Genomic DNA, 15,611 nt, shown 5'->3' on the forward strand with positions numbered 1-15,611 from the left:
GACAGGACTCGCAGTCGTCGTCATCTGCACCAAATTAATAACAAAAATTAATGTAAACAAAAGATCCATCTTGTCTCCGAGAAGCTTCCCTAGTATTAAAAAATATAACATAAAATATAAAACAAAGGGTAGCAATTAATCTGCGCATTTTTAAGACGAAGGAGGGTTGAGCTGCAAAAAATGGCCGCTTACAGAAGAAGACGGCGAGATGCTCCACGTCGTTAATGAGGATCTGCAAGGTCTTTCTGTCGACGTTCTCGATGACATCAGGAGTCGAGCTGTGTAGGTCGAGAACCCACTCGAGAATAGCTTCCTCGTGCATCATGTCGCCAGTATAGATCTGCCTGAACTTATGTCTGTAGAATGCAAGTGCAGGAAGGCCAGGAAGATCGTATTCCTTCTCGATGCCCTCGTCGGAGATCTTGACGAAGTCAATGTCCTTCTCCTCGCACTCGTCGTCGATGTTCTCCAGCTCCTGGAGGATCTTTTGACTTTTCTTGTCCCCCTCCTTGTCTGAGAAGATAGACGGACAGTAGATCAGTCAATTACTCGAGCTATTAGAATTCCAGAAATATTTGAATAATACTGACAGAAGAACACGACGACGTGGTCGTTCTCGTCCAAGATGTTCTCCAGCATCCTGGCGTTGACTTCTTCGATCTTCCCGGGAATCTCCAGAGTATTTTCGTCGGTGACCCAGGAAAGAACTTCATCCTCGTCTTCTATGTCACCTTTGTAGATGAGGGGCTCCTTGTTCCGGAAGAAAGCGAGGGTGGGGAAGTTCTTGATGCCGTGTTTCTTGGCTAGGCTCGTGTCTTCCGTGGTCACGAAGATGATGCCCGTCTCGTCGAGCTCATCGTCGATATTTTCCAATTCCAGGAGGATGCTGTTGCAGTTGTCGCCCTCGTCGCAATTTCCACCTGGAGTACGGTACATACAATCGATAATATAATTTATGTGCAATTAATTATCGTTATCATTTGTTCAAGGCCAATTTTGAGGGGCCAGACTTACTGAAGTACACAACAACGTATTCGTGGTCATCGATCAGGTCTGCCAGGATTTCATCGGTGACTTCTTCAATGGTGGCGGTGTTCTTCTGCTCTATCAACCACTCGAGGACCTCGTCTTCATTCAGAAGATCTCCTTCATAGATCGCTGGAATCTTGCCCTCAAAGTAGACCAATGTTGGCAGGTGATCGATGCCAAATTCCTTGGCCTCCGCGTCATTGTCCATCCTGACGATCACTATTCCCTGTTTCTCCAATTCGTCGTCGATGTTCTCCAGCTCGTTCAGGATGCGGATATCTTGCTTGTCATCCTTGTCATCTGAAAATAAAAACTTACTTGAGTTAGGAAAAAATTCCACCACTAGAAAAAACGGATTTTCCATACAGAATAGAACGGCCAGATAGGGCGACGTTTCGATGAGCTTCTCCATCATCTCGTCGGTGACTTCCGGAATTTCGCTGTGCTTTTTCTGATGCAGCAGCCAGCCTAGCAGCTGGTCCTCGTTCATGAGATCTCCTGAAATGTGGGAAAAGATGTAAAAAAATGTCTATTCAAGCGACTTTTAAAATGGAGGATTTTATATGTCGATAATGGAGTCTTTACCGTCATAAATGTGTGGTATCCTTCGTTCGAAGAGGACCAGAGTGGGCAGATTTTCAATTCCGTACTCCTTGGCCTCATCTGCATCGTCGATCTTGACGAAAGCGATGTTGTGCTGGTCACAGTCATCGTCGATGTTCTCCAGCTCGGTTAGGACCTTCTGACTTTTCTTTTGGTTCTTGTCATCTGTCTCGAATGAAATATCTTGTCGTTGAAGTCATTCTATCGAGAGCCTTTAATGATCAAAAAGAATGTTCGAAATACTAACAGAAAAGCACAGCAACGTAGGGCATCTTCTCGATGACCATGTCCAGCATCTCGTCAGTGATGTCCTCGATTTGGTCGCTTTTCTGTTGATTTTCCAGCCACTTCAGAACTTTTTGCTCGTCTTCCAGGTTGCCCTCGTAGATCGTGGGAATGCCCTTCTCGAAGTAGAGCAAGCTTGGGACTTTGTTCATTCCGTACTCCTTGGCCTCTTCAGGGTTGTCAATTTTAACGAAGACCACCCCGAGCTGGTCGCACTCGTCGTCGATGTTTTCCAGCTCGTTGAGGACTCGCTGAGATTTCTTGTCGTTGTTGTCGTCTGAAGAAGTTCAAATGCGACGTTGAAGAGAATAAAAAATTGTTCAGGAAAATGGGTACTCACAGAATAGCACAGCGATGGTTTTCCCGTCCTTCACGAGGCGGTCCAGCATCTCGTCGGTGACGTCCTCGATCTCGTCCTTCTCCAGCTGCGCTAGCAGCCATTCCAGGATCTCATCTTCGTTCTCGAGATCACCTACAAAGATCGCCGGCGTTCGATCCGAGAGTGCCGATTCGAAATTACTTACCGATTACTGGGTGACGACGACCCCCTACCGTCGTAAACGCTGGGAATCTGCTTCTCGAAGTAAACGATCGCAGGGAGCGAATCGATTCCAAACTCCTTGGCAGCTTTGTCGTCGTCGATCTTGACGAACTGTATGCCGTGCTTGTCGCAGTCGTCGTCGATTTTCTCGAGCTCGGTTAGTACCTGCATGGACTCGTCGTCTCCGTGGTCATCTGCGGAAGAGCGAATTGTTATACCGCTGCGATTAAAATAAAAAAAAAATAAAATCCTTGGAATTAAATTCAGAATTTTCTCAGCGATCAGCTGATCTCGAGTCAATAAATGCACGAACAGAAGAGGACCACCAGGTTGTCGATGTTCCCTATCAGGGTGTTCAGGGTCTTCGCCGTCACGTCCTCGATCACGTCTTCTTCGTCCCCAGTGCTCTTGTTCGCCACCAGCCACTCCAAGACGTCCTCTTCTTTGCTCAGCTCGTCTGCAAAATGGAGGAAAATTGGAATGGCAAGCTGGTAAAGTGTACGCAATTTTATGGTACAACTCACGTTCGTAAATTATTGGAATCTGGTGTCTGTAGTAGACCAGGGCTGGGAGCGGGCCAAGATTGTATTCCTCAGCAAGGGCTTCGTCCGCAATTTTGACAAATCCAATTCCCAGCTGATCGGCCTCGTCGTCGATGTTCTCCAATTCTTGCAGGGCTTTCGCGCACTTCTTGCAGTCTGGCTTGTCTGTCCCATTTTAAACGAAATCAACGTTATTACGTTCGGCTCATCGTTCTGCAGTTTCCTGACTTTTTATATCTTTAGGTATTTATTCAATTTCACGATTATTATATTTATTTTATAAGAAGTGAGCTAATAGAGATTCTTGGGTGAGATTTTGATTGCTTCCTCGGACCGTGAAAGAGGCGATTGTTCTGGAGTAAAATAATTATCAGAGAATTGCACTTTTTGGCTCAGTTACCAAAAAGCCTTCTTCGGTTTCTCCCCAACAATTTACCAATGTTTTGTTCGGTCGTGAGACCGATTTAGCGAATGATCAGTAATCGGCCAGCCGCGTCGCGGGATTTACTACTTCGAATTCCCATTGGATGCCGGCCAGCAGTTAAAGCCCCTCGTCGCCAGACGAGGCCTTAAACCAGGTTTCGTTTTCTAGGAATATTCAAATTCAATAAACTATCCACTACGATCTTCTATCTACTTCCGGCTAATTATTAATCAACTAATCTGAAGCTGTTACGATCTAATTAGCTCGAAACTCAAACGCCCTAAAATCAAAGTGCTTCTCAGAGCATTGACTAGAACTTTATTTTATGAAACTGAATATGCAAAATATTCCCTGAATATTTCCAGGTTCGCCATTTCATCTGAAATATTTGCAAATCCTCAGCTGACTTGTATAAAGTAATTACTAACTTTAAGGCATTAACTGTGAACACAGAAAAAAGTTCTCTGAACAGGTTCACGGAATATTCCGAAATTCAGTCCCGGGAATTATTTATCATGTTTATTCTGGAAAATCTTCTTGACTTCCCTTAGGATTTCGAATCTTGGGAGAACTATTATGTCAAGCTATCTTGGATTTGGTTAGTGAAGACAATGACTATGTTAAAAACGTACTACTCTAACGAGGGATGCACTTGCTGCACTATTCTAGCCATCGCACACACACACACACATATGAACTGATATCTCATTATCGATGCATCATGGTTCCTCTTGGGTCTCTAAGATCTCTAAAAGGAAACTTTTGTTAGGGTGGTCGATCGATGCTCTCCATGAAATGCATTTTCCATCGGTGGTCCTTGTCCTGTTTCCAAAAATCGGCCTAAACGTGATCCGAGGACGGAATCTCTCGTGTCATTGGTATGTGACATGTCATGTCAGTGAGTGGAAAGCATTGTCGCGTAAAAGCTTCGTGGCGCAAGCGTTTCTATGGTTTATGGTGGATGGGAAGGTTCAGTGGCAAGATTCGGGTCTGTGTAAAATATCATGTACTTACTAGAACCGGTACCGGCACATCTCTCCGAATTCGGACCTATCCACGTCAACCCACACAGAAAATTTACACATTTATGTATTATTTACAAGTATGTACTTTTGCATAAGTGTATCGCAAAGTGGCACTCAACATGGCAGAACTGTATTTACACCTGTATATACCATTTTTTTAAGTAACTAATATTTTTTATTTACATATATTAAATTTCGATGCTCTACCTGCGAGATGAAAATGATAAGGGTTGAATCATGCTCTCAAAAAATGAATACATACGCATGACAGTGGCAGTTAATTAGTCACCCTTTTTCTCAATAAATTCCCTCGTCCACTTTACGATACGCAAGGATCGATCCTTGTCTCCAAATATTAATCACGAATATTATATGGTGAGCACAGAGGATTAAAAGTTATTCAGTCACTAGTGAACTAGATGTGAGGAAGGCTTAATGTTTATATACAAGTGAGTTAAGATGATTGTTTTGATCAGTGTGCTGTACCCTATCTTCATTGCTCCAGCACAGTCGAGAATAAAAATACGAGAGAGATTGTCATTCCCTTTTTTTCAAATGAATTCTTTCTTGTATAATAATTTCGTATATCTACGTAATTTTTATTTCTGCCTAAAACATTTTCGCCCCCATTCGATGAGATGAATAAATCTCTTTCGTTTTTTAATTTCCATTTATCTGATGAGTATACAATGATATTGGTTAATATAGGCAAGGAGACATAAATGCAGAGAGCATGTTAGACGACACGTTCTTTGCGCCTTCGGCAAATGTCATTGGCTCGTCAATAATTTCACGTACAGAGATACGACAATCAGGGTTCCCAAACACTATTTTTTTTTCTAACAAAGTATTTGAATATCAGGACCGTAGTACGAAATAGCTTTCCGTTTGGAAAAATTATTTTTGACGCCGTTGCGACGTCAACGGGAAAATTCGCCTACGTAGGAGGGACGCCGTTTCACGTCGGCTAGATAGAATAAAATGAAAGGATGACGTAGTCGTCTTCTTGGGGAAGGAACTTACAAAACAGCACCGCTACGTAATCCGTGTCTTCCACTATTTTCTCGAGGATCTTAGCATTGACTTCTTCGATTCGATCGGGCAGGTCCATCGCCTCCAAACTCGTCAGAAAGTCCAAGACATTCTCTTCGTCCATCAAGTCCCCTGAAAAAGAAAAAAAAAAACGAATGCAACGCATGTCAATTTTGAAAATGTATGAAAAAACATTTTCTACATTTTTTACTTATCGGAATTCACAATGAGTTTTCCGAAGGAACACCTGAAAAGTTTTCCTATCGTAATGAGCCTATTTAATGGCAAAGTGCCAATGTCGATTTGTGCAATTAAGCGAGTAAAAGCAAGCACTATTGGCATTGAAAAAGTAGCGATAGTGCAGTCATTCTTGCAACCCGTTGGCAACTGACTGAGGTTAGCAAGCTCGCTTAATTAAATTATTATTTCTTGATCACGTATTCTGATTAAAGCGTCGATTTTCTTCCGGAGTGATTGAAATTGTCTTTCTTAGATACAGATGAAAAATTTTATATGAATTATTTTTCCCTATTCGTTTAGAATAAATTGGTTTATAATTCGCGCGACGCATGGGACGTTAAGGGGTTAAGGGAGCTTCATAACCTCCAACAGCTGCCAGCAAATGACGAAACGTTTGCACTGTCTCTGCTTTTTCAATGTCAAAAGCCTCTGCTTTTACTCGCTTAATTGCATAAATGGGATCTGGCAGATGCCCGATGAGGATTCTTCCACTATGATGTAAAGACTTTTCGTGCTCGGCTAAATTTGGTTAATTAGTCTTCGTTTTCACTATTCTCTGCGTCTTCTCTAATCTGTCCGGGCTCGAATAGATTCGAATAGAAAATAGAACCTCTAGGATATAACGATTGTCGCCATGACTGATTCTTGCTTTCCTAGGATATCAATATTTCTCTAAAAAGTGTCTGAAATAAAGAAATGACTAATTTTCAAATTATTAAGATTTAATTTCCAAGGCTATGAGTCATATTAGAATTTTCTAGCCGTAAAGATGCAGATGTGACGAATTCAAGGTTTAACGGTCCAGATCGGATTTATTGGCGGAAAGGAACCAAAAGTCCTTACATCGCGATTCTTGTATGGGATCGCCGAAAGGCAACTCGCCAGAGTCCATTAGTGCAATTAGCCGAGTAAAAGCGAGGGTTTTTGTCATTGAAAAAGCAGAGATAGCGGCATCATCTCGCCTATCGTTAGGCCTTCCCACGCGTTGGCAACAATCGGAGGTTAGCGAGCTCCCTTAATTCCTCATCTTCGTCCTCAGCTACGGGCAACCCATTACATTGTCGAGTATCGCCGTAACATACGTTCCCGAAGTACACGTAATGCGGAACACTTTGGTCCCGTGCCAATCAGTTACTCGGGTACTCGAACGTAGGACGCAGCGATTTATTATTCGTCCTCTTTCGGAAGTGACGTAACGAATTTAAAACACCGTGTAAACGTCCCTTCGGCTTGTCGAACCCGGTAGAATATAATTTCGCTAATTTAATTCCGCACTTCCATCAAATAAATTGAGAAGCTAGGGGATGCAGAGTTTCAAGCTAGGCCATGATCTCGAGGTAGAAAGGAGTCGAATTAATTTCCCAGGGATCGACTCAAGGAATCGAAATTGATCGTCGGTGAGTCAGGAATTCTGGGTCGATGTCTATTGCCCGAATCGCAGACATTTCTCATTCCTGGCAAGGTCGGGACGTCGAATTAATTCCAAAAAGAATTTGGCTGAGTCGTTCTCGGGCTGCCTCGTCAAAGATGAGTCGCCGAGGGTCTCGAAATCAGACATTTCTAAGGGAGGACAAATGATCTTCGAGTTTTATTTCATTATTCGAGGGAGTCCGCTCACCTTCGTAGATGATGGGCACCTTCTCGCGGAAGTAGGTGAGGGCGGGGAAGTTCTTGATGCCATACTGCTTGGCCAGTCGTTTGTCGTTGATCTTGACGAAGTCGACACCGAAGGTGTCCGTGTCGTCGTCTATCTTCTCAAGTTCGGCCAGAACCTTGTCGCAGGTCGTGCAACTCCTTGCATCTGCAAAAGCGAAATTGGGACTAACTGAATGAAAGTGATTCGCCCTAGAATTCGAAAAAGCGCGCTCTTCCACATACCATACAAATATATTAATATATAATTCAGCATTTACGCGCAACAGGTACCGACATTTTAGGCGCTACACTTTCAACCATTGTTTAAAATTCATCTCAATATAGCTCTGTTGAATAAAAATAATAAATTCATGAAGGTGTAGATGTCAAACCAGAGGGCGGAGGAGCGAAAATTTGGTAGGGTCTTTCATTGTACTTTTGTTCGCCCCGAATCTGACAATGACATCTGACATTATCCATATTCTCGGCAGTCCTGAAAGTGAGACATCATACTACACGCGCAATCGCCTCGGTTTACAGCTTTGAGATTAATCAATCGACGAGTTCCGTTTACTATGATAGTCGGCAGACTATGACGTGGACACGTGGGCGGGATATATCGCGAGCCACGTGGTGGCTCAGGGAAGGTCCACTTTACTTAACATGGTCTAAATATATCAACGGGTCCTAGGTACCTTGAATACGAAGCTCGACACCCACGCTTACGAGCTCTTACATAACGAATCAGCGGGGGTGCTCGTGGAAGTCTATTGTACGTATGTCGAGTGAAACGCGAAGACGTGTAGGAGCTTTTCGAGAGGTCAGGCACGGGCAGAGCGAAAATTTTCCCCAGAGGTGTCCGCAAAGATGAAGACCGGCCCTGACCTTTACCTAGAAAACTGCATGCAATATCTGTCCCCGAGAATAAGTCTCCTAATTTTCCATAACTTAAACTATGCTTAAATCAACATTTCCAACCCACTCGACCCCTTTAATACGGAAGGAAACATACAGCGGCGTACAACGGGTAGTATCCTTAAGGGGCCTTTAATCTCCTTAGTCTTCCATGAAATCCTCACGAATCATTGAAATTTCGGCATTTTCTTCAGGATAAAGGGATTAGCTGTCGAATAAGTAGAAAAGGTTTGGCAGTATCGGGTTACCATCGACACGTGGAGACCTCGAATGACAGCCTCTCGTCCCATTTTCTTACTCGTCTACTTTCGACACATTTACCTGAGGTACGAAATATTTAGAGAGAAAATTTGAATAGAAAAATATCTTCTCGGGATAGGAATTGAAGAACATTGAAAAGAAGCCTCTCCATGATGTGTATAAATATTATCAGGGTAATTAGGGCGGTCGCGCATATTGGGTTACAGGTTCGGGTTCGCGGTCGCGCGTCGGCCGCGAATTCGCGGGCAATATTTGGGAGGGGAGGGCAGAGGAAGGTCGGAAAAGCCAGAAAAAGAGGTAGGCGAGGAGGGGCGAGTTTTCCGGCGTCGAGCGACCGGCTGCCGCGCGCTGTCGCCCTCCATTTTAGGAGATGGCTTCCTGAGAATAGAGCCGGGAAATCCGGGAGAGACGGCCGGGAGGCCGGGGGCGGCTTTCTCGGTCTTCGTCGCACCCAGCCTGGCGAGAAGCGCGCCGTCTCTCTTGTGGAAACGCTAACCGGCCCAATAACATTCGGCGCGAGCACTCCCCCGCAGTCGAGCGGGAGGTGGGAGGGTGGGGAGACCTCGCAAGCGATCAACAGGAGGTCCCTCCCCCTGGCATCCCCCCGATATCTTACCGCCAACTCCCCCGGGAGCGATTGGTCCATACAGTTGGAGACGGCGCGTGATTGGTCCATGCAGTTGGAGATGGCGCGTGATTGGTCCATGCAGTTAGAGACGGCCTCTGATTGGTCGATTCGGGGGACAGCACGGAAAGCACTAGCGAGCGCAAGCAGCGCTCGAGGGCTAACGAGGTGAGCCGAGGTGGATCCTCTTCGCGCTCGGTTCCACTTTCTGACACTCCGACAGTCTACGATCGATTGTCGTGGGAGCGGGTGCTCTATGATGCACTTTGGACACGTTATGGATAAAGTTAGAGGGGTTAAGTGGAAAACCGAAAATTGGAAGGATGTTATTTAGTTAAAAGTACATTTTTAACGCATTTGGGAATGGGTGACTGTATGGGTCCCACTGGTGGAGGGCTAACGAGGTGAGCTGAGGTGCCTCCTCTTCGTTCCCGGTTCCATTTTTTGACACTTTGACAGCCGCCATCGACTGTCGGGTATTCTAGAATGTACTTTAAATATGCCATGGATAAAATTAGAGAGGTTAAGTACGAATGAAAATGGAGAGGATTTTATTAGTTAAAAAAAGACATTTTTAAAGCATTCAGGAGAGAGACGGAAATAGAGGGAGTGAGCGATGTAGCATATTCATTTGTTTTGGCGGCGAATGTGCAAAGGGGCTCAAGAGAGGGGTGAGCATTTTTTAAATTCTCCCATCCCCACCAGTTCAGATAGAGTCAGCTGAGGGTACGTACATCAATGATTCTTTTACTATTCGTGTTCTATTTCCGCCTCGCTTACTTTCCAGGAGTCCGGAGAGGAATCTGTATATTCCAGTCCATTAATTTCCGACTATACTCAGGAATAAACCAGGATGTACTAAGCGGACGCGGTTACTGAACCGGCCCCGGAAAACTGGGAATATTCTTTAATAACTGCGTGAGGCATACTTCAAGCTATCGCCTAAAACTGCCGTAAACGTTCCGGTGGTCAAGCTTCTCCATTTACGGAATAATCCGCAATTTTGTTTTATGCTCAAAATTCCAACATCGGAGTTGGAGGGCTTAATATATTTAAAATAAAGTATATCTCCGTACTGAAAAATCGGTTATTCAAGGAGACTCTCTCAGGAATATGTAGATAATATTATTAAGACGAGGATATGCGATAATAATGTAAAATAAATTTCTGCCGAGAAAGGCGAGTCGCCTCGCGTGCTCGCGCCATGGACGCGCGTCAACTCGATCGGCGCGCACGCGTTGCTTTCCTGCGACCTCGATTGACCTCGGGATTTTTGGCCTAGGTACTCGAGGCATCGTACAATTATTAACACGTCGACAATGACTGTGCCCGCGGGTCACGAGGGCCCGGGTCGATCGGGCGACTCAAGCCAAATATTTACTGGAGCTTGGCGGAGGAGCCGCTCGAGCGAGCTCTTTCTATATCGGCGCCGATATTATTACGGAGCGAACTAAAAATACGATACACGAGCGGACAACCTCGCGAGTCGGATCACTGGAGACTTTGTGCAGGTGAGTAAATGGGATTTAATTCTGTCGTATGACGGATTTACATCGGCCCAGAATCCGAGATATCGTCACAAGACGCTGTTAATGGACGCCACCTGACGCGCACCATAATAACTCTTTCTCGAACGAAGTCGCGTTCATGGCCAAAATGTCTGCTCCAAGATCGTTTCATTCAATTTTAATTAAAACTTATATATGCATTCCTAATAAGTGTGCGTCATTGCATTTATGCCATGACGAGGGTGCCATGGTAGGTGAAGAGTGCGAATGAAATATTAAATAATGGGGTATTCCATGTCGTTAATTCGGAAAATATTGTAGTGGTACCATTGTGGCTGGTCGTGACACTTTCCACTTGGAATCGTGTATATACTTGACACTTCTTGACGGGTAAGCAGAATTACTTAGACTTGATGTTCTTGTATGTACAAGCAATTGCTATCAGTATCTGCGATCGTGGTCCCGGCAACATGTCATTTCTCCTCGTGTAAGCGATCCGCGAGGTTAAGTACTGTTGGCTGTGGTCAGGGTGCGGATGGATGACCGAGACGATAACCGCTTTCTCGGGGTTATGCCAAAATTGTTGAAAAATCCATTTCAATTTTGATGTACAATTAATAAGAGATAGCTGCACAACGATTTAAAATCCCTCCGGGGTAGTTCTGGTTCGGCGCCAGGAACGAATTTCGAATTTTTAATTTAAAATCTCCGTTTGGTGGTGTGTTTTTTAATTTTCAATTTTCATTTCACGCTGGGGATCGGGAAGACGAAGCCGATCGTCTGGGACGCGACGCGAGAAGAGCGAATCTCGGCTCCCGAGGGAAGGGATCAGTTCCCAGCATCCTGGGATTGGTGTGTCGGCGAATTCGGGACCTAGCGTTGTTCGGGTGTTCGGTGCTCGTCCATGGCCGGTCTCGTCTCGGGGCGTCTCTCGCGAACAATCCTCGTCGTCTCTGGCCGCCTATATTCGTCTGAGAGCGTCTCGATTCAAGGAGTCGGCGGACAGCCGAGTGCCAGGCCGCCTTTCTTGCGAGTTGGCATCAAATATCAACGGCCAAGAGACAGCCTTGGTCGAATTCAACCGGCTGATTTTCTCCGGGATCCCAGGAAGAGGGCGCGGGAGAAACTCCCATCAACTTTCCCCAATTTCCCAACAAACCCCGATAGTTCCAAAGCCTAGCAAAAATGGTCCATCACATACCTTCCACAAGTTCGGTTCGAAACATGAACAATGAGATAAGCCAATTCGGGGCCATTATCAATAGCAAACACATAGTACAAATCCAAGTACTTGGGGACTTCACATTTTCTCAGGCTTCCCGTCACCACGACCCGCGGGAATTTGCAATCGATCGGTTCCAATCCATCTCGTCGAATCGAAACCCCTGTTCTCAATTTCTCTTTTATTTCCTGGATATTTTTAGAAAGCGATCGTTTCAATTTTTTCCCTGCCACGTGCTCCAAATCCCGTCCCATGACTCTGAAAAATCCTCCCCCCTCGGTGCGTGGAAATTTCTATAAAAAAATCACCTCGGAAGACGAAGAGTCCAGATCCCCCGCCAAGGTCCGCGATGAAATAATAAAGCCGCCGAAGCGGCTCGACACGCGCGTCCACGGTTTTGTCCCACGTAGGTGTACATTGTGCCAGATCGCGCGATCCGATCCACATTTACAGGAGCGACGAACCATTACAGAGTCGCCCCATCGAACGTCCAAAGGGGTACAATTTTAGCTCGGCAGAGTCTAGCCTCGTGCAGAATGTCGCTCGACGAACGTCCGCATTGCGGCCGCTTTTCCTGGCTTTTGGACGCCGGAAGTCCGGGAACCCGCGAGAATTCGATTTCGGGATTCATCCAGGACACGAAAGGGGACATTTTCGCGGGACTCGGCAGGACCTTTTGCGGCCGGTTTGGGAGGGGTTCCGGATTCGCTCCGATTTTTCGCGGCTCGTGCGAATCTGGAGCCTCCAGTGGCTGATGGGGGACATCGTAATTTCGAGTCGACGCGTCAGTATGTCACAATGTTTTCAGGGTAGACGGTAGAGCGAGGTAGAGTGCCAAAATAACTCGGGTTCTAAAAGCGGTGGCTACCGAGCGCCGGCCTTGCCAGTGCTCGAATCCTCGCTACCTTCGAAATCCGCCCTGTTCCGACGTCGATCGGCATTGTCGATCCTGTATCGACGATTTTCGGCCCAAGGCCCCCAAGATCCCTAGGAGGGACTCTCAACGAGAGCTCCGTACGTGGAGAAAGAGACGATCGACCTATTCTCCTGGATCTATCAATTGGAAGGTTCAGAAAAAAAATGTACAAACTAATCGGATCGTGAAGTACGAAGAGCCTGGATAACGTACAAAGAGCCTTAAAATGGGATTTTTCAGCTCCTTTGAGCATAACTATCGATCGGTAAGAGTAATCTTTGATTTAGGACTAGGAACTTTGAAGAAATGACTCCAGTGGAAAAGGTATGCGAGGTGCAGCCGAAAAAGACATGTTTTTCTCCCTGATTACTGTTTCATAAGGTGGGTGGTCTTCGAGATCTCGCCTCGACCCTCGATATTTGTAGGCCCAACATTCTGAAGTGTTATGAATATCTATATTTGTATTTATATTCTCTTAAACTCGAAGATGCACGTTCCCTCGGGATTCGCATTGGAAATCTTCGTCTGAATCGATGAATTGATAGGAATCGAGATCCGACCGAATAACGTCTGGCGGGGCAAACGGCTGTCCCGGTTCTTCCTGGCGAAGTGGTCCGGGAAGACAAACAGCTGTCCCGGGTCCTTCTCGGAAGTGGGTCGTGGAGAAGCGGAGGAGCTTCCCCGGGAATAGAGACGAGATGTTGAAATTTTGGGGCAGCCTCGACCCCGAGGCTCACGAGACGCACGCAGGAAGGTCGGCTCGAGGAGGCTACCGACAGCTGTCAGGATCGAATTGCCATCGCCGAGGGACGAATGGGCATTTAAGGAACTGTCAAACCGCTGCCGGATCGTTGGATCATTTCCCTCTGTCATTACGTAATGGCGCACTTGTTTTGGCCGCGTCTGGACCTTTGGCCGGCGGCCTCAGAAGAACTCTATTGACTGGCGATCGCGATCTATGGATCTCAATTAGCGATCTTATCGGGTCGAGGATCTGGGATCAAGGAGTGGCCAGGATCGATGGCTCAACGGATGAAATTTTCGCCCCATATTCAGGTCAGTTTATTCGTGTTTCATTACCCGGCAGTGTTATTACATAATACATGGACTTTACAACATAATTCGATGAGTTAATCACGATAATCACGACGTGCCTTCGAATTACTAAGTAATATTTATATTTCCGTGTTATTGCGAGGGATCGAGCTTGCGAGCTTTTAAAGATCCGTTTAATTGGAGCTGAATTTGGCTGCCGAATGAAAATTCATGAAATTGTTTAATGTTTATGTCATGGTTTGTATTTCTTAAGTTTAACGAAACCGGAGGTCACCCACGGCGGATGTTACGGTTAAAATCAATGTGTCATCGCGGTATTAATTTCTAGTCCGGTTTTATTCCCTTATTGATTTCACGTGACTTCGGAAGTATTTAAGTTGGAAAAAAAATGCGAAGGTTTAAAAACGTCGCGCATTGCTATTAGATCATGTCTTCGGTTTTCAACTGAGAGTCTATTCACGTTGCTGTCGATCTTCTCGGCAGCTTTCAGTAATTGCAACAATTACGTAACGTAGCACGTTCGCCACGTGGAGTCGGGAGATTGGCGTAGAGTAAGAGGCATTATCCGAGAATTATCCTATCCCGGGATATGAATATCAATTCAAAGGCCGTTCTCTCATTTTCTACCATAACGAGATGCCATTAAAATGCAATTGTTGCTTTTAGGATTACAGAAATACGATTGCTTTAGAAGTTTTCATCGTTTGGAAGCAACGTTCAGTGACGGATTTACGTTTAAACTCCACCAAACCATTTCGGAGCGATTTGGCCCGGTCGGAAGGTTATTGTTGGCATTATAAATTCGCCTACGCGCATTATTGCCATTGCGATGTCGTTTGGTCGGGCCGTTTTTTACGAGTAATAATTTCCAAGATTCCTTGAACTATCATTCGTGCGCGTCGCTACTTACAGTTCATCATAATTCGTTTATAAGTTGTTCATTGCCACGAAACGGCCACCCCTGGCACCGTCGTCCCATTTCGTAATAAATACCTCTATTTACCCCCACATCATTTAAGAGTCTACTCGAGAAATATTTAGTCCATTGTATTACTCCTAAGAGCTCCATCGAAGTCTCTGCGGTCCCCCTTTAAAAATACCCCATCACTCGGAGCCCCCCCCATTAAATGTTTAATTACTCATAAATCATTTAAATCCTACATCGATAGGTACCATTTCTATCCGCTGCCCTCTTCGAGCTCTTATCAGAAGCCTCACTCGAGGCCCTTATCAGGACTTTACTCGACGTAGCCGCAACAAAGACACTTACACCAATACACAGCGACAAAGTCCTTGTCATGGAGAATGCGCTCGAGCTGCTTCGCAGTGACCTCCTCGATGACGGGGTCCTCCTTCTGCCTGGAGGCCCGAGGAGAGTCTTCGGATTTCGTCTTCGCGGCATCACTGAAACCCGTCAGGAGGCACCCCGGTATCACCAGAAACGCGATAAGGAGGTGGAGGACCCTGGTGGAGGACCACGGCACGGCGCTCCACCGCCGTGCACCGTTCGCCGTCGACATCGCCGCGCTAACTGGCCGCTTCTATTTTTGATTTTCGACCACCTTTGCATCCGGCCCGCGGACGAGAGAGGCTCCACCTTCGACGAGCTCGAGAGACCCTAAAACGATGACGACGAAGACGACGATGAAGACTGTCCAGGGGAACTGGGACCACCCTTTAAGGGGCATGGCGAAAAAAGAAGGTAAAGTGCGATTTAATTCCTATCCCACTGATATGGAGCGATAGCCGATA

General features: G+C 45.8%; 2 protein-coding genes across 5 annotated transcripts in view; one reads left to right on the plus strand and one right to left on the minus strand.

The window, feature by feature from the left end:
- LOC105697598 overlaps positions 1-15,410 on the minus strand; it is a 31,526-nt gene extending 16,116 nt beyond the window's left edge. For 2 of the 4 annotated variants that reach the window (XM_012421046.1, XM_012421044.1), the window contains exons 1-15: positions 15,130-15,410; positions 7,340-7,522; positions 5,473-5,613; positions 4,439-4,474; positions 2,983-3,165; positions 2,772-2,915; positions 2,470-2,652; positions 2,258-2,389; positions 1,880-2,194; positions 1,615-1,797; positions 1,396-1,527; positions 1,015-1,329; positions 591-920; positions 193-513; positions 1-24 (exon numbers count right to left, since the gene is read on the minus strand). The exon at positions 1-24 is cut by the window's left edge and continues 159 nt beyond it. In XM_012421046.1, coding sequence (XP_012276469.1) covers positions 1-24; positions 193-513; positions 591-920; positions 1,015-1,329; positions 1,396-1,527; positions 1,615-1,797; positions 1,880-2,194; positions 2,258-2,389; positions 2,470-2,652; positions 2,772-2,915; positions 2,983-3,165; positions 4,439-4,474; positions 5,473-5,613; positions 7,340-7,522; positions 15,130-15,379 — 2,872 coding nt within the window. In that variant the 5' untranslated portion in view covers positions 15,380-15,410. The remainder of the gene's footprint in view (positions 25-192; positions 514-590; positions 921-1,014; positions 1,330-1,395; positions 1,528-1,614; positions 1,798-1,879; positions 2,195-2,257; positions 2,390-2,469; positions 2,653-2,771; positions 2,916-2,982; positions 3,166-4,438; positions 4,475-5,472; positions 5,614-7,339; positions 7,523-15,129) is intronic. The other 2 variants (XM_023432296.1, XM_012421045.1) reach the window with 1 other exon arrangement.
- Positions 12,855-15,131, plus strand: LOC105697601. The gene is made up of 3 exons (XM_012421055.2): positions 12,855-13,068; positions 13,349-13,859; positions 14,526-15,131. The coding sequence occupies exons 1-3, from the start codon at positions 13,030-13,032 to the stop codon at positions 14,657-14,659; spliced, it is 684 nt and encodes a 227-aa protein (XP_012276478.1). The 5' UTR covers positions 12,855-13,029; the 3' UTR covers positions 14,660-15,131.
- Positions 15,411-15,611: the final 201 nt, after the last annotated feature.

This window comes from Orussus abietinus, unplaced genomic scaffold (genome assembly GCF_000612105.2).
Source record: "Orussus abietinus isolate OABI.00-Male unplaced genomic scaffold, Oabi_2.0 scaffold64, whole genome shotgun sequence".
Lineage (NCBI taxonomy): Eukaryota > Metazoa > Arthropoda > Insecta > Hymenoptera > Orussidae > Orussus > Orussus abietinus.